The following is a 26,643-nucleotide window of genomic DNA, read 5'->3' as shown; positions in this document are numbered from 1 at the left end:
GTTTTCTGAAATTGTTATTGTTTCATAAATTCATTTTTCATTTGTACTTCTCACCGAAGTCCAAAGCTGTCGATTGTTATAATCCCAATGAAGTCAAGTAAACCACTATAAGCTTCGCTATCAACAGAGAATTGAACAACATTTCACTTCGTGCAACTTTAACATGAATTAGAATCAATGTAAATTAGTCACAGATTAACTGGTAATTTCTCATTTGTTATAAAAACAGAGGTCTTACAACAGTTTGCAGTCTGTTTCTTTAAAGAGTATAAACCAAGTTAAAAAGACAATTAATTAGTCTACCAACAACATCAAGGTGATCTGATCATTTTCCTAACAAAACCTGACACGTGGTAAATGATTGCATACAATGTGTGTGTTGGGTCACCATGAAAGTCCCACCTCCTTCTTGACCTTGTCCCTTTCCTGAAGTGTGGTGACCCTTAGGTTAAACTCACCACCAGTCAACTGTCTCTCTCATGATACAGCAGCCCTGTTGTTCTCTGGGATCTTGCTAGTTGCACCGACAATGTGTCTAAAATCAATGCCAGTCATTTACTGTAGGATAGTCTCCAGATGTGATTGACAGTAGAATTAGCCAATCATGTCTATGTTTGGCTGGGAGTAGGGGTGTCACTATATCAAGCAAACAAAATCCACTGCAGTGAAGCGCTTGAAGTCAAATACAAATATAGATATTTTGTTTGTTATTGTCTCCCCCTTATCAGTGTGAATATTTGTTGTGAATTTTGTGAAATCAAGCAGCCATTTTCAAAATTTAAATGACTTATTAATTGATAATGAATAGAAAAATTGATGCATATTTCTTAAAATACACAGGTTCTAGTTCCCTTCTTTAGTTCATCTTCAAAAATCTATCTGTTCAATAACAAAAGCGTACAAAAATATCTGCAATAGATTGGAAACTGCAAGATTTAGCCATGAATTCAGCAGAATGCAATGACTGTCAAGTGGCAATTTATGAATTCAATTGATATTCACAAAAAGAAACATAACCGCCAAATTAAATTTAAAAACCAACCCGAAAACTGTAGGCTTCCATGATGATCCACCTGTTCTCATTTATCACTTCTGAGCTGTACACTTGATATGGTTCTGATAGTATTTTCAACTTTTCTCATACTTTTTGATCCATAATCTGACTGCTTTTGCTTTCTCTATTTTAAACCACACTCTTTTCATGTGCATGTAACAGAATACACCAAGAAAAAAAGAGAAAACAAAAAGTGTGTCCATTTTTAGATACTTTTGATATCTGACAGTGTCAATCTCCTTTGTTTCTCTGCTTTGGAAAGCAGATTTGCCTTTGAATGAAAACACGGAGTTTACACTTTGTTTTAAGTTAATTGATGGGGAACGTGGTGGTTTTTAAAGAAAATGATTTAGTGTCTCAAAGGTTTAAAGAAATGTTGGAAATATGTAATGAATGAAAGTTAATTGAGAAATAAATGAAAACTGAAAGAACTGCGGATGCTGGAAATCAGAGTCAAAAATAGAGAAGATGAGCAGGTCTGCCAGCATATGTGGAGAGAAATCGGAATTAACATTTCAGGTCAAGAGATCCTTCCTCAGAATTTCCTGAGGAATAAAAAAGTTGAGTGGGTTTTAAAAAATGAGATATTTCTTCCTCATAAATAGTTCAATTTACAGCTAGATGGAGTTTTAAAGCGTAAAACACGAAAACTGAAAGGAGACTTCCACGAGTTCAGTTTAATAATTTCTTTTCTTGTAGCCTCTTTGAAATAGAAAAATGTACCAATGAGCTCGACAAAGGCATAAATGGGGAAAAAAACCCCACCAAACCAAAATGATACTGGACTGGTAATTGAAGGGTTTGGTCAAAGAAATGAGTTTTGAGGAGGGTCTTAAAAGAAGACAGGATGAAAGATTGAGGCAACAAATTCCAGTATGTGGGGTCCAGGCTAAGGAAAAGGTAAGCGGAGATACACCAAAATAACAGAGAATCACAGAATTATTGTGGTGCAGGAGGCTATATTGCCTATCGTGCCGCATCAGTTCTACGACTTATTGTTAATCTCCTGCCTTTTGTCCATATCACTTGCACACCATGTCTGCCCAAATAATCATCCAATGCCCTCTTGAATGCTTCAATGGAACCGCCTCCACATATGCACTGCATACCATAACTAATCACTGTGATTTTTTTCCCTTATTACCCTTGCTTCATTCGCATGTCACTTTAAATCTCTGCCCGCTTGTTCTTTTTTCTGTTTTAAAGTAGAAACAGCATTTCTTGATTTATACTATCCAGCCAGCTCGCGATTCCTCTCAGTCTTCTTCTCTCCGAGGAGAACAGCTTCAACTTCTTCAAACTATTCTCAGAACTGAATGTTGTCATTCCTGGGACCATGCCTGTAAATCGCTTCTGCACTCTTTGCAATACATTCACAGCTTTCCTATAATTTGGCATCCATAAATGTTAGACATCAGCTAGAGATTTGCATACAAGTGTCCAACAAATCAACAAAGTATGCTTTTCCATTTATTAACTGTCCTGTCCATCTGTCCTACCACCTTCAGTGATGTGCATATATACACTCAAATCCCTCTGCTCCTGCACTCCTTACAGAATTTCAACTTATAGTTTTGTATTTCTTTTTATGTTCTTCCAATTGAAATGCATCATCTCACTTACCTGCTTCAAACTTCATCTGCCATGTATCCGCCCACTCCATGAACGTGTCAATGTTCTTTGGAGTTCAACCGTGTCTTCCTCACAGTTTATAATATTTCCAAGGTTTGCTTCATCTGAAAACTTTGAAATTGTCCACTGCACACCAAGATCAAGATCATTAATACTTATCAGGGTCAGCAATGACCCTAACACCAATCTCTGGGGAACGTGACTAGAAACCTTCTGTAGCCTAAAAAAAATCCATTGGCCATTACTCTGGGTTCCTATGACTCAGCCCATTTGGTATCCATGTTGCCACTGTTCCTTTTATACCATGACTTCCCGTTACCATCTGTTGTATGGCATTACATCAAACACTTTCTGGAAATGCATCAGTAGCATTACCCTATCTGACAATTTGTTATCTCTTAAAAAAAATGGATTTTGGCACTGGAGAAGTTTACAAAATAACATTGTGGACATTACGAGACAGCAAGACCACGGCCGAATTTCAATATCTGAGTTAAACCGTTAAGTCACCGGGAACCAATAGATAAAACCAAAGTGTGAAAAATGAAAGGTCAGCTAGGGCAGCATTGAAATAATCAAACTGAAAATGAGAAAGCATTCACAATAACATAACTAGGTGATGTACTGAGATTGGAGCTATGGGATTAATGTAACTGCACAATCAGGTGGTATTGATATGGAGAAATTATAGGGTCAGAAATTTGTCTTAAACAGGAGCTGGGGAAGCAATGAGAATGGGCTTGAGCTATGGAATTTGTGCCATAGTATGAACACAATGATTTCTATTTTCCAAATGGTTTGCTGAAGGAAACTGGATTATTTAGGATGAAATGTTAGAGACTTGGACCTCAGTCATCAGCATTTGTTTGGAAGCTGACTCATTATTGCAGATAATGTCAGACAAAAGAAAGTAAGAACTGCAGACGCTGGAGTCAGAGATAACACAGTGTGGAGCTGCAGGTCCACAGCAGGCCAGGTAGCATCAGAGGAGCAGGAAAGTTAACGTTTTGGGTTGGGACTCTTCTCCAGAAATGGCTGCCAGCCCTGCTAAACCTTTCCAGCAACTTTTGTTTTTGAACAGAGGAACCTTGGTAAGAAATAGAACATTCTGAAATACACAGGCCAGTCAGCATCGAAAAGCGAAAAAGGCATTGTTACCATGTTCAACGTAACCCTTCCCTGGAGTAGCTCTGATTGGTTTAACTAATCGTGCCTAATTCTTCAAAGTTATTTTGAAACCAACTGCAAGACATTCAAACGAGACAGAACTAATAGTGTAAAAGTACGCTAAGCGAGAAAACACAGGGCTATATAGTAGCGCTTCCCTTTTTGCAGTCGTCTGGCGTAACTAACGACACCATCTCACCTTCCCCGCAGTTCTACCTGTCTCTTTTGTACTTTTATAATCTGCTGATGCACGCTTTTCACTGTTCTTTCACAAGCGTGAGGGAAGCACTTGCATGTTAGCACTGATCGAGCGTTTGGGGCAAAACTCAATCGCTGACAAATGATAAACAGGCTTAGTTTTGACTCTCGAATGTATTTCGCAAAAGCGCAGTGAGTCTTCCGCCTTTCGATGTAACTGCCCGCCGTTGGTTCGGAGCGGATCGGGGATCAAAGGACGAGTTTGTGATGGCTCGGATGCGGATATCCTCTCTCCGAGAGGCACGAAGGTTACAGGGTGGGTATTTATCGCGGTAGTGTGGGGGTGAGGGAGAGGGATTGAGACAGGACAACCAGGGATGGGAGGGAGAGCCAAGAGCGTTGATGGAGAAGGGGCGAGGATGGACGAAGAAAAAAAGTGGGGACTGATGGAGGAGGTTTGGGGTCGATAGAGGGTTGGGGGTAATGGGAGAAGGTGCATGGGGTGAAAGTGTGGGAGGTGCAGGGGAAAAAGGATGGAAGCTAGGCAGAGAAATGGGGAGGAGATTGATGAAGTTCCTGAGGGAGACACTGCCCCCCCGCAATGTACCTGGGCATGTGGTACGGAATGTGAAGCTCACCTAAACTCCAAACGGGAGGAGGCTTGAAGACCACTGGAAGCCCCATCCCGTCCCATGGTATCCAGGAAGTGAGGTAATGGTGCGGCTCCCACCCCCTCATTTCCGCTCGGCCGGGTAACCCCGGAAGCTGAGAGCGCCAGGCACCCGCCAAGATGGCCGCGAAATCCGATGGTGTGGGGGTTACCGGTTTCGCCCAGCTGCATAACCTGGACGAATCGGTGACCGAGGGGGGTGACGAACAGCAGCTGGACGAGGGGCCGGAGGCCAGCAGTTCTTTCCACATCTGCCACTGTTGCAACACCTCTTCGTGTTACTGGGGCTGCCGGAGCGCTTGCCTGAGGAGATCGCTGTGCAACCTGAAAGCGGGGGACCATCCCGTCTTGGACTGTCTCTGGATCGTTATCGCGCTACTCGTCTTTTTCTCGGACGTGGGTACCGATCTCTGGCTGGCGGCTGACTATTACCTGAAGCAGGACTACTGGTGGTTCGGCTTGACGCTCTTCTTCGTGCTGGTGCCGTCCGTCCTGGTGCAGATCCTCAGCTTCAGGTGGTTCATGCAGGATTACGCCGGCGAGGGTCTCGGGGGTGTGGAGGGACTGAGCAGCAGGCGGCCCGGCGTCACCGGCTACAACCGCTGTTGCAGGACCTCGGTGTGGATCTGGCAGTCGGTCATTCACATCCTGCAGTTGGGACAAGTGTGGAGGTATTTGTGTGCGTGTGCGCGGGGGAGGGCGAGGGGCATTTGAAATAGAGCATCAAATACGTACTTCTGATGGGGGAAATGCCCTCACGTCTCTTGGTCGAAATTTAATTTGAGAGGGTCATGTCTGCCCAGTGAATGGGGATAACGGTGATGCAAGATGCGTTCGGAGCATTGGTTGGGCGTTCGTGTGCTGCAGCTGGAACAAGTACAAGGATGAGTGATGGATTTTTTTTCGCGCTCATCGGAGATCTAGTTTTGGAAGTCACTGGTTTCTTATCCATCAAAAACGCTATTTGAGTTTATAGTTACTGGTTCTCGCCACAGGTGCTGTACGTTCTGCAGTTAGAAAATGGCGCAGCGGTGAAAATGAATCATAGAATATGAACGGTGGCTCTCCTTCTGGCTTTTGGAGTATTATGTGATGACTTCCACTAAAAAAAATGCTCATTGATCCGTGTGAGCTTAATCGAGTTTATCGTAGATGCGTATTAATAATGAATTTTGGTGGTGAGATGAATATAAAGGTAATAAGAGTGCGTAATAAAGCATCGGTCTCGGATTTGCCTTTGAAGATTGAAGCGATATTTTAAATGTGACCGTTGCATCTAACCGTTTGAAAGGTGGCCATTGTGATTTAATAAAAAAAGTATTCGAGGAGGATTTGAGTAGATTATCACTGTTCGTATATTTACCTTAATTGCAATAAGTTATTTGCATTAGTCATTGACAGCATCGTGTTGGGACAAGAATAACAGGAAAAAAGACGCAGTTTACTTGCTCTTAATTTATTGAAGTGTGATGTACGATGCAGACATTTGCACCATAGTTAGGTGGGGACATTACACACACACGGTGGTGTGGTGGGGGGAAAGGGATATGTATGAAACTGCATTCTGACTGATCTTTTGAAATACGTGGGTGGCACACCCATTGAGAATAAACTAAAAAGCACTGCCGTTGTTTTCTTGGAATATTTCACCGTGAATGTGTGGGAAGAAAAATCCGACAATGTATCCAAGTTATTCCTTTATAATAATCAAGGTGGAAGAATGAAGTGATATCCACTTGTCATGTTACATTTGTATACACTAGTAAGTGAGGGGATTTTGGATAAGTGCATGGAATTGTCAGACCATTCCGAGAGTAATGAACTTTTTTTAACCAACTAAATTGTATTGAGGAGCTGTATCTAGTATCAGAATTGGTTGTAGGAGAATCATCCACAGGTGCAGTATCTGGGTAAACCATTTTAACACCCTAATGTAGATTAAATTGAATATTACTGATTGACACATTTATCTGTTTTGCAGGACTTAGGAGAAATTTGGTTTTACACAAACATGGCACATTTAATTTGTTTTTGAAGAGAAGCTGCCTTTGCTAAATATTGCTATAGATGTGACCATTTGAGTGAAATTCAAGTGTAGGGTCATTGCTCAATGTGTGCTATCAACACATTTTGAGTGTATTTTCTATTTAACAGCAACATGTTAACAAAGTATTATCCCATTTCTCCATCAGGCATTTTAAATACATGAATTCACCTTATTAAAATTTTCTTTTCTTCCAAGTAAACCACAGGTTCTTCTAGTCTGTATGGATGGAAGCTGGGCTATAGCATGGATGAGCAAATGAACCATGGCACCATGACACAGGCAGCAATTTTGAGCGGGGAGAGTAAATAGCATTGTAGTTGTTATTAGGGGCAATATAGTCAAGAGGATAGAGTTTTCTGGAGCCAAGATGGAGTCCAGAGATTCTTAACAGCTTGGTGGTGAGATTTGGGATGTCTATTTGGAGACAAACATAGAATGGAATGAGGAGGCTTCAGTGGTCATGGTCCTAGTGGGTAACAGCAAATGACCTGAACTTGGTGGATGTGGAAGCATGTGAGATGTCTCTGAAACCTTGAATTAACTCCGCAAGTGGCAATGTTAAATTCAGATAAATCCACGTATCATCATCAAACTTTTGATGCCATGTTGGTGTGATTATTGAACTTGCATTCCACTCTTGGTGCTTGTGCAGCAAATGCAATTACTGGGAAAATATTACATTTTGTCCTTGGGTCTTGTAAATCCTACTTTTAATGTATAGATGAGTCAGTTTGTCCATACTGTATGACAGAAGTGCTGATGAGGAGTGAATAGTGGTAATTTGTGCAATCACTTTCTCATTACATTCAAACATGCAAGAAGCAACTTTGCAGACGTGAACTATTTTGATGGCTTTTACTATGGTTTTTATTTAAATAAGATTGCAACATTAGGCATTGCCTTTTAAAACTTGTTTGAAAGTATGTCATGACATTTTTGAGTTAATAGGTGTGAAAATTCACACTAAACAACTGCACCTCCCTGTCGTGAACCATTTCAACTTCCCCTCCCATTCTGCAGGTGACATGTCCATCCTGGGCCTCCTGCAGTTCCACAACGATGCTACCCGAAGGTTGCAGGAACAGCAATTCATAGTTTGCTTGGGAACCCTGCAGCTTAATGGCATCAGTGTGGACTTCACAAGCTTCAAAATCTCCCCTCCTCCTACCACATCCCAAAATCAGCCCAGCTTGTCCCTGCCTCCCTACCTGACCTTGCACCTCGAGCCTCACCCCCATCTCCTAACCTCATCCCGCCCCCTTGAAACGTACTTTCAAACAAGTTTTAAAAGGCAATGCCTAATGTTGCAATCTTATTTAAATAAAAACCATAGTAAAAGCCATCGAAATAGTTCATGTCTAACCAGATAAATAGAAAGCGGGACGTAACACCAGCGCTTCATCGGAGGCTCACTGATGATGTTACCTAGAATGGTGACAAAACGTCTGAAAACTAACCTTCCAGCTCAGCGAGCAAACTCACATCCAGAACCTCAACCTGAGCTACAAATCTTCTCAAAACTCGCTAGTTCACATCTGCAAAGTTGCTTCTTGCATGTTTGAATGTAATGAGAAAGTGATTACACAAATTACCACTATTCACTCCTCATCAGCACTTCAGTCATGTAGTATGGACAAAATGTTGACATTCACAAACTAACTCATCCATGTATTAAAAGCAAGATTTACAAGACCCAAGGGCAAAACGTAATATTTTCCCAGTAATTGCATTTACTGCACAAGCACCAAGAGTGGGATGCAAATTCAATAATGGCATCAAAGGTTTGATAATGATCCGTGGATTTACCTGAACTGACCTATCTCCTCCCTACCTCCCCAACTACACTCACCTTTACTGGCTCCATCCCCACCTGTTTGACCAGTCTTCATTAAATGTCTTCAAGGCAGAGATTGATGAATTCTTGATCTCACAAGGAACCAAGGGTTACGGGGAGAGTGCAGGGAAGTGGAGTTGAAATGCCCATCCGCCTTAAGTAAATGGCGGCGTGGACTCAGTGGGCTGAATGGCCTTCCTTCCACTCCTATATCTTATGGTCTGTCTGCTCTCCACCTACCTTCTCCTCTATCCATCTTCTATCTGCCTCCCCCCTCTCCCTATTTATTTCAGAGGCTTCTCCCCCTCCCCCATTTCTGAAGAAGGGTCTAGGCCCGAAACATCAGCTTTCCTGCTCCTGTGATGCTGCTTGGCCTGCCGTGTTCATCCAGCTCTACACCTTGTTATCCAAGGTTTATGCAGCCTGTGTGGACGTAAATGAGGGTTGTTGGGCTGCTGAGTCAACTGTTGTACAGAATGCTGCTCAAGTTAGGAGAGCAAATTGGAACATAATGATAAAATAAAAGCATAATACTGTGGGTCCCAGAGATCAGAAAAGCAAACAAAGTTTTGGAAAATTCAACAGACCTGGCAGCATTTACCAGACCGCCTGAGTTTCCCCAGGATCTTAACACTAATTTCCCTGAAATACAAACTTATTAGGGGGACTGTTTTCTATAGCCAGAGTCCAGAAGACACTGTTTCTTGCTTGGTGACAAGGTTTGTGACATCTGGCTGGAGAGGCACTTGGAATTGAAAGGGGAAGATCCAATCGTTGCTGTCTCCATGGAACCAGCAGTGTGGGTAGGTGTAGGAAAGTGGTTTTGTTTGATTGAATACGGGGGATCAGGAGCTGAATTAAAAGGGAAAATCTTAAAGGCCATAATCCACAGATTACTGACGGTGTTACAAACAAATTGGTATTGGGGAATCAAAATTAGTGAGTTCAATATGTAACTGAAAAATTGATGTTTGAAATGTGTTACGATTCATGGGGTACTAGGGAATGCAGGGGCTGCACCACTGAGATAGTCTGCACCTGGCCCATGCAGGACGCAGGCGAGGGATCAATGAGTTAAAAATAAAAGGCAAGGTAAGAATATTGGAAATGATAATCAGAATGTGGCTAGAGGGGACTGAACATGTAAACTTGTGTGTCCCAGCAGGTAAGGCTACAGGTTGCAAAATTAGTAATAAGATAAACAAGAGGCTGTGTATCCGAATACCTGTGGCTTGGTAACAAAATGGATAATTCGACAATCCAAATGGGAATAAATTTGTGAGATCTGATGTTCATTATACAGACCTGGTTGCAGCATGATAAAGGCTAGGATCTGGTTATTCAAGAATATATTGCATTTGGCAGGACTGCAAACCAGGAAAAAGTTGCAAAGTTGGTTTTTTTGGAGAGAGACTAGCATGATTTTGGTTCCAAAGACCAAGATGTCGAACCAATTTCATTAGACATAATAAAGAGCTGTGTTTGGCAACCACTAGTGTATAATTCATAGGTCCCTGAATAATAATCACAATGTAGGATGGGGTATACAGGAAGAAATAACTGGGGGATTTGTGAGAAGGATACTACGTTGATAGACATGGGTGGTTTTAATGTATGTAATAATTGGGTGAGTCAGATTGGAAAATGTGATCTGGTACATGAGTTCATGGTCTTTTCAGGAAATTTTGCATCACAAAACTGTTCTAGAACTAAGCAGGGAGCAGGCTATTAAAGCTTTCGTAATGTGCACAAGCCTTAATTAATTTGTGATCTCGTCGTGGTATTCCTTGGGCACAGTGACCAAAATAGCATTGAATTTTGCATCAAACTTACGAGAGAGCCCATTGTGTTTCATACCCAAACATGGGCAGTCAAGAGGATATGAAGACAGCTGGTTGAAATTAATTTCGAAATTAAATTGAGAGAGAGTTCCAAGATGCATTGGGAGCTTTTTGATATTAGGTAAGGGTGATAGCAAGACAGAAGATTAGATGGAATTTAAAGAATATACTGCAAATAATGACTGAAAGTACTTGGGAGCAAAAAAATTCAGAAGACTAACGAAAACTCGCTAGAGTTATAAAAACACAGTTCCTACAGGTATATTCATCAGACAAGCATAAGAAACGTAAAGCCCTGTGGATGTGGGAAATTTAAAATGGAAAATCCATGAAATGGCAAAAGAATTGAGCGCACAATTTGCATTAGCGCATGCAAATAACATGGCAGAAATGATTTTGAATTGGCAGTCTAAGGGAAACAAGATCCTGAGACAATTATAATCACCAGGAAAAGGTATGAAGAAAATTAAAAGGTAACAATTCCCAGCGAGGTGAATTCATCTCTCAAATTTTAAAACAAAAAGGGTTGCTGAGAAAGGAGATGCAGTGTATCAACTTTTAGACATTCCCAAGGTTCCTGAAAGATCCAACATATTTGAAAATAAAATATGTAACTTCCCTACTTGAGAAGAGGAAGACCGAAAACCAGCTGTCCTGGTACGAGTGTCCCAAAAATTCGTACACTCGTACGGTAGATGAGTAGGAACGCAAACTTGTTGCATGTTAATTTGAACTGCAGTAATAGCTGGTTTTGAGGTGACCAATGATATACCTTGTCACTCCAAAATAAAGTGCATTGTTCATCCTTGCTTTTGATTGGGTCAGGATCACAAATCACAGCTATTAATTGGGAGACAGTTAAGTTTGAGAAGAGGTGTATTCCTTTTAAGTGAGAAATGTAGATTTGTGTCATCAAGTTCTTTGAGAAGGTGACCAAACAGGTAGATGAGAGTAAACCGGTTGATGTGGTGTATATGGATTTCAGCAAGGCATTCGATAAGGTTCCCCACAGCAGGCTATTGTACAAAATGCAGAGGAATGGAATTGTGGGAGATGTAACAGTTTGGATCGGAAATTGGCTCGCTGAAAGAAGACAGAGGGTGGTAGTTGATGGGAAATGTTCATCCTGGAGACCAGTTACTAGTGGTGTACGGCAAGGGTCGGTGTTGGGTCCACTGCTGTTTGTCATTTTTATAAATGGCCTGGATGAGGGCGTAGAAGGATGGGTTAGTAAATTTGCAGACGACACTAAGGTCGGTGGAGTTGTGGATAGTGACGAAGGAAGCTGTAGGTTGCAGAGAGACGTAGATAAACTGCAGAGCTGGGCTGAGAGGTGGCAAATGGAGTTTAATGCAGACAAGTGTGATGTGATGCACTTCGGGAGGAGTAACCTGAAGGCAAAGTACTGGGCTAATGGTAAGATTCTTAATAGTGTAGATGAACAGAGAGATCTCGGTGTCCATGTACACAGATCCTTGAAAGTTGCCACCCAGGTTGATAGGGCTGTTAAGAAGGCATATACAGTGTTTTAGCTTTTATTAATAGAGGGATTGAGTTCCGGAACCAAGAGGTTATGCTGCAGCTGTACAAAACTCTGGTGCGGCTGCACTTGGAGTATTGCATACAGTTCTTGTCACCGCATTATAAGGAGGATGTGGAAGGTTTGGAAAGGGTGCAGAGGAGATTTACTAGGATGTTGCCTGGTATGGAGGGAAAGTCTTACGAGGAAAGGCTGAGGGACTCGAGGCTGTTTTCATTAGAGAGAAGAAGGTTGAGAGGTGACTTAATTGAAACATATAAAATAATCAGAGGGTTAGATAGGGTGGATAGGGAGATACTTTTTCCGAGGATGGTGACGGCGAGCACAAGGGGGCACAGCTTTAAACTGAGGGGTGAAAGATATAGGACAGATGTCAGAGGTAGTTTCTTTACTCGGAGAGTAATGAAGGAATAGAATGCTTTGCCTGCAATGCTAGTAGATTCGCCAACTTAGGTACATTTAAGTCGTCATTGGATGAACATATGGACATACGTGGAATAGTGTAGGTTAGATGGTGTTCAGATAGGTATGACAGGTCGGCACAACATCGAGGGCTGAAGGGCCTGTACTGTGCTGTAATGTTCTATGTTCTTTCTTGAACTGGGTACTTGGATGTCTACCTCAGCTTGTTTTCTACAGGCTACTTTATGATGTTTATCTTACCAATATTTTTAACCCGCTGAAACCCTTAATCATGTCTTTGTTACTTTATATCATCGCTTCATTGGCTGACTTCTGTCTTCCACCTTAAGGAAGCATTCCCACTCCAGTCCTCATCCATTTCTGTTTTCCTGATCTTACCATGTTGCACTTGCCCAACAACCCTGTTTGCTGACCTGCATTGGGTCCTGATCAGAACATTGTATTGGCTTCAGTTTTCTCAAAAGCATAATACTTGCTCAGTACTGCATCAAAGAAACAGGCAAGGTAATGTTCCTGTGTCCTTTGTGGGCCTTGAACACAACCTCCTGACTCGAGCATAGATACTATGAACTGAGCCAAACTGTCAATTAGTAATGGGGTGGATAATGACTACACCGACAGAGGAGTTCTCAATGCTTCTTTGAGTCATTTGTTTGCAATCACATCCTTCCATTGCTTTTTTTTTGTAGGCAGTGTTCTTTTTAGTCTGTTTTGTATTTCTCAAAGGTCAATCTTGCCATTAGTGGTATTGTACTTTTTTAAGCATGTAGTGTCAAAATGATCCCAAAGCCTTTGGTGATAGTGTAACTGTAACTCTTTCACCACAACTGTATTCTGGTTGAACCAGCCTTCCTCAGTCTATAATTGTCTATGGCCTAAAATTATGCATGTTCTATTCTAGGGCCTCCCTAGTTCCTATCATGTTTTGTGATCTGTTACCTTTTCTTGAGGTGCAGCTGAAATCCATATAATTTCACTTTTCTATGGTTACAGTGACAAATAATAAAGTAAGAAAAATTAGCCTCAAGCACAGTTTGCATGTATCAGGGTAGAATGATCAGAATTAAGCACCAAGCGAAATAGCCTTTGCCAATGATAATTTTCTAAATTTGCCTGGAAGACATTTTTATCAGGTTTGGGAATTAAGCCAAAAAATTGCTAGGTTTGATCTGCTCCGTACCATTTTGTCCAATAATCATGGCAGCATTTGTTTTGTCCTGCAACCGGTTTTACAAATTCTGCCCTGAAACCTTAATGTAATCAGTTTTCAGGGCAGCTGTGTTGGGAAGTGCTACAGTGATTGAGGTAGACATAAGAGCTAAGATTTTCATGTTTCATTTATTCAGGGCATTGTTGACACCATATCTTGAATACTGTGCATAATTTTGGTCTCCTTTATTAAGGATAAATGTAAACGCACTTGAGGTAGAGGTTTTTCAAGGGTGGTTGAATGACTAGATTGTCTCATGAGACAGATCGGTCAAACAGGGCTATTTTCCCTTTCTGTTTAGAACAGAGTAGGGTGACGAATGAAGTATATAAGATTTTGAATGGCCTTGATAAGGCGGATACGGAAAGGATGCTGGTGCTTGTGGATGAATCTGGAACTATGTGGCACTGTTTTAAAATTTGTGTTTGCTCTTTGGGCAGAAGTGAGGAGGAATCTTTTCCTGGAGATTATGCAAGTTTGAAACTCTGCCTAAGAAGCCAGTGAGATGCATTCTAGAATATTTTTCAGACTGAGATGAATGGATCCCTATTGGGCATAATTATTGGGGATCTGTGAGAACATGAAATTCCAAACACACACTGATCAGCTGTGATATTTATCAAATGGCTGAACAGGCTTGAGGGGTGTTCTGGTCTGTTCCTCCTATTTTTTTCTGTTTGTGTGATTCTCAGTCCTTTGAGAATGAAGCACAGGCTGAGTAGTTTGTTTATTAACAAATCTCTTAAATTAACAGGGCCCTTACTCAGTTTGTATTACTGATCCAGTCTTGTATTTTCCTGTTTGGTTCCCCTCCTCCTGTTTTTTTTAAAAGGGCAATTTTTGTGGGAAGAATAACAAAGAAGCAGATTATCTAAATAAATTGAGAGATTGAGAAGCTCTGAGATGCAGAAGGGTAAGGGTGACTGAAGCATGAGTTGCAAAAGGCTAGTTTTGAGGTTCAGCAAATAAATGGGAAAGCTAATAGAACATTAGCATTTATTTTGAGGAAAATTGAATACAAAAGTGGGGAGGTTATGCTTCAGTTAGACAGGGTACTGTTGGGAACACAGCTGAAATACAGTCTGTGGTATTTGTCCCCTTTATTTAAGAAATGCTTAGGAAGCAGTTAGAAGGATTGCCAGCCTAATATGTGGAACAGGTGGGGTTATGGGGTTAAGTTGACAGACGGTGGTCTCATCTGCTGGAGTTTTGGAAAAAAAAGGAAGTGACTGTCAGGATCCTGTATGCTTCAGTCATCACAGATGGGGAAAGGATTTTCCCTCGAACGAATCTAGAATGAGAGATCACTGAGTAATCACTGCAAAAACCCATCTGGTTTACTAATGTCATTTAGTGGAAGAAATCTGTCATCCCTACCTAGTCTGGCCTGCATGTAGACCCACAGCGATTTGGCTGACTTTTAACTGCCCTCAAGACAATCCAGGATGGGCAATTTGTGCTGACTCTCTCCCACAAGGAGAAACGACCTCTCTGCAACAATTGTGTCACTTCTGTGAAATATCTTGTATGTTTCAATGAAGTGTCCTCTCATTATTCTGAATTCTGTTGAGTACAGACCAACTTACTCAACCTCTCCTTATAAGCCTTTCCCTGTATACCTGATAGTAAACTAGTGAGGCTTTTCTGATTGTCCTTGCTTAGATGTGGGGCTTCAAACTGTTCAAAGTATTCCAGTTGTGGATTGACGAGTGCTTGGAATAATTTTGCAAAATCAGCTTGCTTCTATACTCCACTTGCTTTGAAACAATAACCAAGATTCCATTTGCTTTCCACTGAATGTTTTGTGATTTGCAGTGAGGAATCCCAGCCTTTGTTTTATAGCTTCCTGTAGTCATTCTTCTTTTGAATATTTAGCTCCTTTATTCTTCCTGCCAAAATGCAAAATCTCATGTTTCTCCTTGCTGTATTTCATGTGCCAAGTTTTTAAACACTCACTTAATTTGTCTATTTCCCTCTTGACTCATCCAAATTATTTATGTATACTGTAAATAATTGTGGTCTCTGTGTGGATCCCTGTGGCACTTCATGAATTGAAGAATGCTGTCGTAAAAATGACCCCTTTTCCAAATGAGTCTCTTCTATTTTTTTTCGCCAACCCTCTCCCTGTTCTAATATACTACCTGCAGCACCTTGGGCTGTTATTAAGTAGCTTAATGATCAGACACCTTCTAAAAAGCCATATATGACAACCACTGCCATCCCCTTTGTTTACCCTGCTTGTTGCCCCTTCAGATAATTCAATTAAATTTGTCAGGCATGATTTCTTTTTGACCCTATGCTGAATCTGCTTGATCATTTTATATGTTTCAAAATGCTCAGCCATTGTGACTTTTTTAGATTTAGATTTAGAGTTGGGTGTTATTGAAACTTGTACTCAAATACAGGGTACAAGAGTACAGTGAAATGTGTACAATGTCCCCACACATTGCACCATCCTAGGTGCAAAGTACCATGTACAAAATCCCAGTTGCAGAATTAGAAAATTTCAGAAATAAGTTAAGTTCAGTACTGAAGTCTTCCTAGCATAAAAGAATAATCAAGAAATAAGGTTAAAGTGTCTCCTTGACCCACCACCTTGACCTGTCCGTCTTCCCTGGACTGACCTATCCCCTCCCTACCTCTCCACCTATCTTCTTTACTCTCCATCTTCGGTCCACCTCCCCCTCTCTCCCTATTTATCCCAGTTCCCTCTCCCCATCCCCCTCTCTGATGAAGGGTCTAGGCCCGAAACGTCAGCTTTTGTGCTCCTGAGATGCTGCTTGGCCTGCTGTGTTCATCCAGCCTCACATTTTATTATCTAAAGTGTCACTCTTAGTCCTTTCTTAAGCTATGGGCTTGGAATATAAAAGCAGTGATGTGCTTCTCAGACTTTATAAAGCTCTAGTTAGGCCCCATTTAGAATACTGTGTCCACTTTTGGGCCCCACGCCTCAGGAAGGACGTACTGGCCCTGGAGCCTGTCCAGCGGAGATTCACGCGGATAATCCCTGGAATGGTAGCTTTAATGTATGATGAACGGCTAAGGATCCTGAAATTGTATTCATTAGAGTTTAGACGGTTGAGGGGAGATCTAATAGAAACTTACAAGATAATGTGTGGCTTAGAAAGGGTGGACACTGGGAAGTTGTTTTCTTTAGGCGGGGAGACTAGAATTAGAGGGGGTAAATGTAAAACCGAAATGAGGAGACATTTCTTCAGCCAGGGAGTGATGGGCTTGTGGAATTCATTGCCATGGAGTGCAGTGGAGGCCGGGACGTTAGATGCCTTCAAGGCAGAGATTGACAAATTCTTGATCTCGCAAGGAATCAAGGGCTACGGGGAGAGTGCAGGGGAAGTGGAGTTGAAATGCCCATCAGCCATGATTTAAATGGCGGAGTGGACTTGATGGGCCAAATGGCCCTACTTCCACTCCTATGTCTTATGGTCTTATGGCTTGTATATGTTCCAAGCTTGGCTTCCCCAAGAGGGCTCACACTGCTCCATTTGGGCATGCTTTTACCTGCACTGACCTGTCCAGGCACACCACACTTCACCACTACTCTCAAAGCTTTGGTCCTGACCACCACTTGCTCTCATCTATGCTTGTGCAGGGCCCCAGCTACTGCGCACTCCATTGCCATCACCACCTCCATGGTTCCAGAGTTAGAAATGCTTGAAGTTCACAATGGGCCTACTGTCATCTACATTGGGCTCATTCAAGGTCTGCACTGGGCTTCCATGAGGTCTGTCACCAATGCTATCTAAGCTTGTGGGAAGTCAGGAAAATAGAAGGCAGACAAAAGAAGAGCAGACAAGCTCCAACTCAGGACCCTTACTCCTTGCCGTCTTGAATAGGGACACAGAAGTTAGCTACATTCAGTCTTCAAATAACCAGCTGCTTCATGTTGCCCCATGTGTCCAGGGCTTTGTCTGCTTGCTTCTGTTGCAGAGAGCTTGATCTTGTGTTCTGCAAGCTGCTGAGAATGATTCAATGATTGTGGGAAATGGAAAAGACTCAACTTTTTCTCCCAGTAACTGCAGTTAAGCTAACTGGCGTATAGTTAGTTTTTTTTATTATTTTGTGGCCCTCCCTTTTTCGATAATGGTGTTACAGTTTGGCAATTTTCTTGGCTTCTGGGACTTTTCCAGAATCTTAAGAATTCTTTGAAGATTACTACCAGGGCTTCCACTGTCTCTGTGGTTACTCCCTGTAATATTCTAGGATATATCCCGGCAGGTCCAGAGAACCTATTGGTCTTTAGCCCCTTTAGTTTCCATTGCACTTTTTAATCTAGTAATAGTTATTGCATTTATTCCCAGTTTTCCTTTTTGTCCTTGGTTATGTAGTGATTTTGGAATGTTGTTTGTACAAACTACAATGAAGATTGATGCAAAGTATTTGTTCAACTCTGTTCCATTTCTGGTTCCCCATTATTATTTCCCCATCCTTGTTCTTTTAGGGATATATGTACGTTTGGGTTTCTCCCTTCCTTTTCATATACTTAAATAAGCTTTTCCTGTCTGTCTTGATGTTACTTGCAAGTTTACCTCGAAGTTTATCTTCTTCCACTTTATTTTTGATGTCTTTGGTTGGTTTTTAAAACTTTCCCAGTCCTCTTGCTAATCACTAGTCTTTGCCGCATTGTATGCTTTTTCTTTCAATATGATGCTGTTTTTAGCTTTCCTGGTTAACCGTGTGTGGCTTATCCTGTTCCTAGAAATCTCTTATCCCAGTGGGAAAGGTCTCTGTGTGAACCATGAGCTACGTTCTTAAATATCTGTTATTGTTCCTCAACAGTAATAGTTTTCGGCTAAGCTCCTTTGCAAGCCCACTCCAGCCAGCTCTGATCTTATTCCTTTTTAATTAACTTTATTTAAGCTTAACCTTGTAAGCTTCCGGTTCCCTTTTCCCAAATATGTCACGATTGTTGGATTATCGTTTTTCCTAAAAGATTTCACTGTTTGGCATGAGTGCCATGGTTTTTGTAGATGCTGAGAGGTAATTTGTTCCTTTGTGACATTAGGGTACATGACTGAGAAGATGATTGGATTTTATCTAACAGAAGAACTTTTGGACAGCTCTATTTGCAATGTGCAGTCCGTCATGAGTCGATAAACAAGTACACTTTTTATATCATAGATAATAAAATGTGAGGCTGGATGAACACAGCAGGCCAAGCAGCATCTCAGGAGCACAAAAGCTGACGTTTCGGGCCTAGACCCTTCATCAGAGAGGGGGATGGGGGGAGGGAACTGGAATAAATAGGGAGAGAGGGGGAGGTGGACCGAAGATGGAGAGTAAAGAAGATAGGTGGAGAGAGTGTAGGTGGGGAGGTAGGGAGGGGATAGGTCAGTCCAGGGAAGACGGACAGGTCAAGGAGGTGGGATGAGGTTAGTAGGTAGATGGGGGTGCGGCTTGGGGTGGGAGGAAGGGATGGGTGAGAGGAAGAACCGGTTAGGGAGGCAGAGACAGGTTGGACTGGTTTTGGGATGCAGTGGGTGGGGGGGAAGAGCTGGGCTGGTTGTGTGGTGCAGTGGGGGGAGGGGATGAACTGGGCTGGTTTAGGGATGCAGTAGGGGAAGGGGAGATTTTGAAACTGGTGAAGTCCACATTGATACCATATGGCTGCAGGGTTCCCAGGTGGAATATGAGTTGCTGTTCCTGCAACCTTCGGGTGGCATCATTGTGGCAGTGCAGGAGGCCCATGATGGACATGTCATCAAGAGAATGGGAGGGGAAGTGGAAATGGTTTGCGACTGGGAGGTGCAGTTGTTTGTTGCGAACTGAGCGGAGGTGTTCTGCAAAGCGGTCCCCAAGCCTCCGCTTGGTTTCCCCAATGTAAAGGAAGCCGCACCGGGTACAGTGGATGCAGTATACCACATTGGCAGATGTGCAGGTGAACCTCTGCTTAATGTGGAATGTCATCTTGGGGCCTGGGATGGGGGTGAGGGAGGAGGTGTGGGGACAAGTGTAGCATTTCCTGCGGTTGCAGGGGAAGGTGCCTGGAGTGGTGGGGTTGGAGGGCAGTGTGGAGCGAACAAGGGAGTCACGGAGAGAGTGGTCTCTCCGGAAAGCAGACAGGGGAGGGGATGGAAAAATGTCTTGGGTGGTGGGGTCGGATTGTAAATGGCGGAAGTGTCGGAGGATAATGCGTTGTATCCGGAGGTTGGTAGGGTGGTGTGTGAGAACGAGGGGGATCCTCTTGGGGCGGTTGTGGCGGGGGCGGGGTGTGAGGGATGTGTTGCGGGAAATACGGGAGACGCGGTCAAGGGCGTTCTCGATCACCGTGGGGGGAAAGTTGCGGACCTTAAAGAACTTGGACATCTGGGATGTGCGGGAGTGGAATGTCTTTTCGTGGGAGCAGATGCGGCGGAGGCGGAGGAATTGGGAATAGGGGATGGAATTTTTGCGGCGGAGGTCCACAATCTGAAGCAAGCCTTGTTTTTGGTCCTTGTGTTCTTGAGAGGCCATATGTGACCTTATATTTGGTGTTTGATTTGCCAAGGATGAGAAAATCCCTGCTCTTTTTCACTGGGTAAGTCCTTGTGCAAACTTGACTCCAGAGATAGATCTGACCAACTTGTTGCTGTCAAGGAGAGGGATCAGCTAGTAATTTAGCGAGGCTGCTGAATGTTTGCTACAATCTATAGTTGAACTGTGGAGTTGAACGTCTGTCTTAAGCTCTGAATGGATACCTCCATATTAAGCTCTGTGTCTTCCCTCCGCTTTCTGTGCTGTTTGAAACTATTTGTGGGTTTAGAATTGTCTTTATCATCTGAGATATGGCTTTGTCAGACTTGGTTATTGAACCTGTTGATGTTGAGGGTGGTTTATCTCTGCAAAATCTTTGATTTAGAGCCTATTGTTAGAGCCATTCCATTTCTTCTTTTGGTTTCTGTCTGGCAGTGTTTCCCATGATGGAACATTGGAAGAATATCTCCCTTTTAGTTTTAGATGTTTTGGCTAAATGGAATGCATTGACATGAAGTGGTTTGATATCTGTTGACCAAGTACAAGTCTGTCAGTGGAATTCATGTCTCTTATCTGATCTCAGATCTGGAATTAAGTTACTATTTGCATATATTTGTGTTTCGGCGAGTGCTTTTAACTTCTACCCCTGAAAGCATATTAGCAATTTAAAATGTAAATAAAAATGTATAACCAGATGTTTTGATGTCTTATTTTAATTCAAGCATGCATGGTTTGATAAGTTGTTTAACTGTTAAAACTGACGAATATTTCAAATGTCATTCTATGGTTGAACTGCAACCTTGAGGCAATCTCCAACGAAGTACATGAGTGGCACTATGTTGATTGTCATTTCATTTAAAATCATTGTGAGCGATGATTGTGCCTCAAGCTGGGGAGCATTTGTGTGGTAACTTCTGCAGAAAAGTTGTGTTTCTTTGGAATAAAACATAAATGCTAAGATCTTGATATTGTCTTCTTTTTCCACCTTTTGGAAAGTTGCCTAGCCAAATGAAACTGCAGTTCAGCTTAATTTATTTCCTAGCATTTTAGCTGCAGTAGATGTAAATCAAACGCCAGCCTGTTTTCTTGTCTTTGTTCAGCTTTTCTGGCGAGCTCCCTTCTGCTCAATTCAAGCATTTAATATGTGAAAATAGTAAGCCAGAGTAGGGATTTGTTTTGCACGGGTATCCAAACGGGTCAATCTAAATCCAATAAGTTAACCTCGTAACAAAAACAGTGTACTGGAGGAACACAGTAGGTCTGGCACTATCTATAAACAGAAGAGCGTTAACATTGAGTCCAGTGACCCTTCAACTCACAACATTAATTCTGGTTTATTCATCACAGGTGCTGCCAGACCTGCTGTGTTCCTCCCAGCATACTGTTTTAGTTGCAGAGTTCAAGTTCCGTCTGTGTGTTAATCTTCCTTTGATTGAATTGATGACGTGTTTTTAATTACATAACTGTTTAAATAATGGTTGATCTTGTGGGTTCCATCCTATTTGCATTTTTGTGTAAAGTGCACCGCCACAGGAAAAGGCTGAATGGTTAGCTCATTGTCTTTTCTAGGTGCAACAGGTATTTGAATCCTGATTTTTTTTTAATATCCATCGGATATAACAACAATATACTACTAGTAGGTAGGAAGATGCAGTCATTTAGCGAGTGCTATTAAGATTTTAATATTGGATATGTTCGAACCAATTAAATTTTAAAGATGTCTTATACCCAGATTTTAAAACTTGTCCCTCCCAACTCTACAGTGGGTTTTAGTAGTGGTGAAGTTCTTGTCAAGTTCAGGAGTTTATAATGCTTGAGTGAAGTACTGTTAATGGAACCCAAATGAGGTGATCTGATGAATGTCAAACAATTCTTGTGTTCGCACATGATTATGTCTTATTGATTTAAGTTCTTATTAAAGAGTGATGCTGTGCTAATTGGGGGTCAGTCACATCAGTTGGCTTGCCATGTAGAGTGACACCAGTAGCATGAGTTCGATTCTTGCACCAGATGAGGCTACAGTGAAGTCCTGCCTTCTCCACCTTGCGCTTTAACTTGAAGTACGCTGACCTTCAGGTTGAATTTGCCACAAGTTGTCTCGATAGAGTGAGAAGCCATATGGTCCTCTGGGCCTATGGTAATTTTATCTTTGTTTAATAATCATAGTGTCAACACTGCCAGCGGTTTATTTGGTTTTCTTTTCAAATCCACATGGATTAAAGAGTAACACTGAATATTGGCTGGAAGTATGTTTGACAACTGTTCTAGTTAGTTTGAGTCACTAGGAATTGAGAATTCATCTCCTGCATTGCTGTCAGCAACATGTGAGAGAGCTTTTCAAGGTCATCTTTGCTGTATCTTGGCACAGCTTATTCTTTTTTTTTTCAACCTTTTCCCTCATCAGTACTGATGCTTCCATAGCCACTCCAGAATGCAATTGCATATATGATCTCTGTTTATATGAATGGCCTCCGCACTGTGATGCCACCTTGGTATCTGGTGCTACTGTCGTGGCTTGTTTTGTTTGTTTTTGTTTTTAGAAAACAGTTTGGTGACGAGAACCTAGATTTGGGAACACAGATGTTCCCACAGTTAAGCGTGGAGACAAATGAACTACATTATCCCTTTCTCTCATTCCCTGCTCAGTGACTTCTGAATGAACATAAATTCATAATTCCTTGATGACCAAGTTCAACAGGAAGCGGTTGTCACATAGCATCCTCGACCCGGCAAGAAAAGGAGAGGGTGAATTCAGTTGCATGCTTCCCCGAGCATACTGGTCAAAGTCATTTGGCAGAATGCCTCATTACCAGAACTTTCCAGCAAACACCAAGCCATAGCTTGGCTGGTGGTCACTGTATGCCACTGCACACTGCCTTCAAAGCAGCTGTGTTGGTGAAGAGACTGTCTCACATCTGGAATGTGCCTTTGCAAAGAAGAACAATAAAAAAAACAGTGGATTTTGTTAAGCTTCATCCTGAGCGGCTCCGTGATGTAAGGCTGTGAACTGTCTGGGCTGTTCCCCAGGATGCACACAGTCAAACATTGACTATGCCTAGAAGGCTATCAGCCTGGTGAAAGATGCTCTTTGGTTTGCCCAGAGCTTGTTGGTCTTCCAGTGTAAGACTTGACCTTGACTGAGTCTTGCAAACTGGCACATTCCAAGGTCCAGAACCATGTTCGGTGAGATGCATGATAGCCTGGGCCGATTGTCACCTAGGCGCAATGAGGAAAGACTGTTGCCCATGGACTTTGTGCCAAGTTCCTCAGAATGAACATAAATACTTCCTGCATAATCAGAAAATGCCTTTTTTTTCGCAACTGCAGAGGAGCTTTGAGGAATGTCAAATTTGTAACCTTTTTCTCTGCAAAAACTAGGCACTACTGATTTAGAACCCTTGCATGTACTTGGGTTTTTCATCAGTAAAGTATATTTTTGAAATTAAAAAAAACTGCTTGTGTCCTATATGTTCAGGACCTCACTGTCCCAAGTCCAGAAATTAGCATCTCTTGTCACGCCAAACTTCTTTTGACAGTTGAAAATTTCTTGCCTCTGCCATGCCAATTCAGAGTTTACAATTCAGACTGAATCTGTTGGTTCTCAGTTTAAGTTTGTCATTATATTCTCAGCTGTCTCCCAAAAGCATCAACTTATTTTGTCTTCCCCATGAATTACAGGTGCATCCAAACTGCTCTTTTCCTTCTCCTTGTACTCACTTCTGCTCAAAACAAGCTATGTACCTCACTGTTAATTCTTTCCGGGAACCTCAGTCGTGTAGAGCCTCATGGTTATAGATTATACCTGTGCATGATCATCCCTGAACATTTCCTGATGACATAAAGCAGTGATTTGAAGACATTGAACTGTAGTGTCTGACCTTTACAGTGACACTTGCAGTTATTTCAATCAGATATGTTCTGACGCATCTGGGGCAGGTCCTCCTGCAATGACAATTGGAATTGCCAATTAAAGGTAATCTGTAATACCATAATATATTGATGCAGAATTAGTCCATTTGGCCAACTGAGTCTGCTGCAACATTTGATCATGGCTAATATGTTTCTCAGCCCCATTCTTTTTTTCTATTCATTTTTGTGGAATGTGGGCACCGCTAGCTGACTAGCATTTCTTGCCCATCCCTGGTTGCCCTTGAGAAGGTGGTGGTGAGCTGCCTTCTTGAACTGCTGTATTCCTCCTGTTGTGGGTTGACCCACAATGCTACTAGGGAGGGAGTTCCAGGATTTCGACCCAGCAACAGTGACGGAACGGAGATACATTTCCAAGTCAGGGTGGTGAGTGACTTGGAGGGAAACTTAGAGGTGGAGGTGTTCCCATATATCCGTTGCCCTTGCCCTTCTAGATGGAATTGGTTGTGTGGGGGTTTGGAAGGTGCTGTCTTTATGCTGCTTTATCCCCTTAACTCTTGATCTCTTTACCAATCAAGAATCTCTCAATTTTTCTTTGCCTTAAATATACTCTAACTTGACCCCCACAGCCTTCTGCAGCAGTGATTTTTACTGATTGATCACCTGGCTGCAGAAATTCATCCTCACTTCACTTCTAAAGGTTGCCCCTTCACTGTGAAACTGTGCCATCAGGTCCTAGTCTCTCCTGCTAGTAGAAACGTTTTTTCAAAGTCCATTCCATCCATGCCTCTCAGTATGCTCTTAAATTTCAATGAAAACCTCCTCATCTTTCTAAACTCCATATATGGACCCAGAGTCCTCAACTCCACCAATAATGGGATCATTGTTATAAACCTTCTCTGGACTCCTTCCAATGCCAGCTCGCACTTTGTTAGATATGGTACCTAAAGCCATGACGATATTCCAATTGCAGTCTGACCAGAGCCTTATACAGCCTTAACATCTCTGTTTTTGTATTCTAACTCTCTTGAAATGAATACTAACATTTCACTTGCCTTCCTGATTGCCAACTGAATCTGAACATGAACCTTAAGAGAATCCCGAACTAGGTCTCCCAATTGCCTTTGTGCTTCAGATTTCTAATACCTTTCTCCATTTAGAAAATAGCCTGTGGCTCCATTCTGCCTGCCAAAGTACACAACCTCTCAATTTTCCACATTCTAGCTGCCACTTTTTTGCCCACTCTGCCAGCCTGCCCAAGTCTTTCTGCAGCCTCCATACTCCTCAACACTATCTGTCCCTCTTTAGGGTGGCACAGTGGCTCAGTGGTTAGCACTACAGCCTCATAGCGCCAGGGACCCAAGTTCGATTCCAGCTTCAGGCGGCTGTCTGTGTGGAGTTTGCACATTCTCCTCGTGTCTGCGTGGGTTTCCTCCGGGTGCTCCGGTTTTCTCCCACAGACCAAAGATGTGCAGACTAGGTGGATTGGCCATGCTAAATTGTCCATAGTGTTCAGGGGTGTGTGGGTTATAGGGGGATGGGTCTGGGTGGGATGCTTCAAGGGGCAGTGTGGACTTGTTGGGCTGAAGGGCCTGTTTCCACTCTGTAGGGAATCTAATCTCTGCCTATCTTTGTCATCTGCAGATTTAGCAACGGTTCATTTAAACAGGTCCTGGCAGAACTGTCAAAGTCATTGACTGCCAACCTGAAAAAGGCCCCATTTATTCCTACTCTCTGCCTTTTGCCAGTCAGCCAATCTTTTCTCCATGCTCATATCTTGCCCCTAACACTATGGGCTCATTTCTTCTTTGGCAGCCTCCTATGTGGCATCTCGTCAAAGGCCTTCTGGAAATCCAACTAGATCACATCCACTGGCTGTCCTTTTCCTAACAGCTAGTTAGGCATTATGATCAGATGCAAATGGATGACAGTGGTTCCAGTGGCTCAACGATCACCTTCCGAAGGAGATTTAAGAATGGGCGACTAATGCTGTTCAAACCATCAGTGCCCACAAAAAATAGATTTTTAAAAATCTAGGAAAATGTCCATTGACAGTTGCCAACCCTGTGGAATATGGAATGCATGCAGAACGTTGTTAACAGTTTTGTTACCAGAGGGCTGAAGTGTGTGCGATCTGTGTTGTGGCTTTGAAATACAGTTTACTTTTCAAGATTTCCTACTGTAGCAAGGCATGCTAGTAAAATAACAATAATGTCAAAGTAACTGGTTAAAAAGGCGTTTCCTTCATAAGGTTGGCAGCAAATTAAAACAGCCACACTAAAGGCCTTTAAATGGAACATTCATTCATTCATTTAACGCTCACCATCCAGTCTTTCTTGTGCCATTATCCATTGAAGCTGAATGTCCCTGCAGTGTAAATGGGGTCAGTGTGGCGCAGCAATGATGTCATTGTTGAAGTGTGAACATTACAGAACAGGCAAATAATGAGTTTTGAACCTGATTTATATTGAGAAAACTATGGATAAACAGTGAAACTGCCTTTTGCTTTGCTTTTGGAGGCATAAGGAAATGAGAACGTTTATATTCTGAAGTAAGCAATTACTCTTGTAGCATGTTTTGTAACAATCTGTGTCATGTCATATGGGGGTCATGTCAACAAAGGTTATTCTTATACATGAGCGCTCAAAGAGTTGGTTACTATTACTGCAATTAAAACTAATTGCAATAA

General features: G+C 42.2%; 1 protein-coding gene across 2 annotated transcripts in view; it reads left to right on the top strand.

Moving 5' to 3' along the window:
• Positions 1 to 4,643: 4,643 nt before the first annotated feature.
• The window catches only part of LOC125452426 (XK-related protein 6-like), a 452,844-nt gene continuing 430,844 nt past the window's right edge, over positions 4,644 to 26,643 (top strand). The window contains exons 1-2 of one of the 2 annotated variants that reach the window (XM_059645448.1): positions 4,644 to 4,907; positions 4,944 to 5,392. In XM_059645448.1, coding sequence (XP_059501431.1) covers positions 4,842 to 4,907; positions 4,944 to 5,392 — 515 coding nt within the window. In that variant the 5' untranslated portion in view covers positions 4,644 to 4,841. Of the gene's footprint in view, positions 5,393 to 26,643 lie in introns of both variants that reach the window. The other variant, XM_048530810.2, reaches the window with a different exon arrangement.

The sequence above is a fragment of the Stegostoma tigrinum genome, chromosome 4 (genome assembly GCF_030684315.1).
Source record: "Stegostoma tigrinum isolate sSteTig4 chromosome 4, sSteTig4.hap1, whole genome shotgun sequence".
In the NCBI taxonomy this organism is placed as follows: Eukaryota; Metazoa; Chordata; class Chondrichthyes; order Orectolobiformes; family Stegostomatidae; genus Stegostoma; species Stegostoma tigrinum.
Note: the sequence above shows the minus strand (reverse complement) of the source record. Positions and strands in the feature narration are given on the sequence as shown.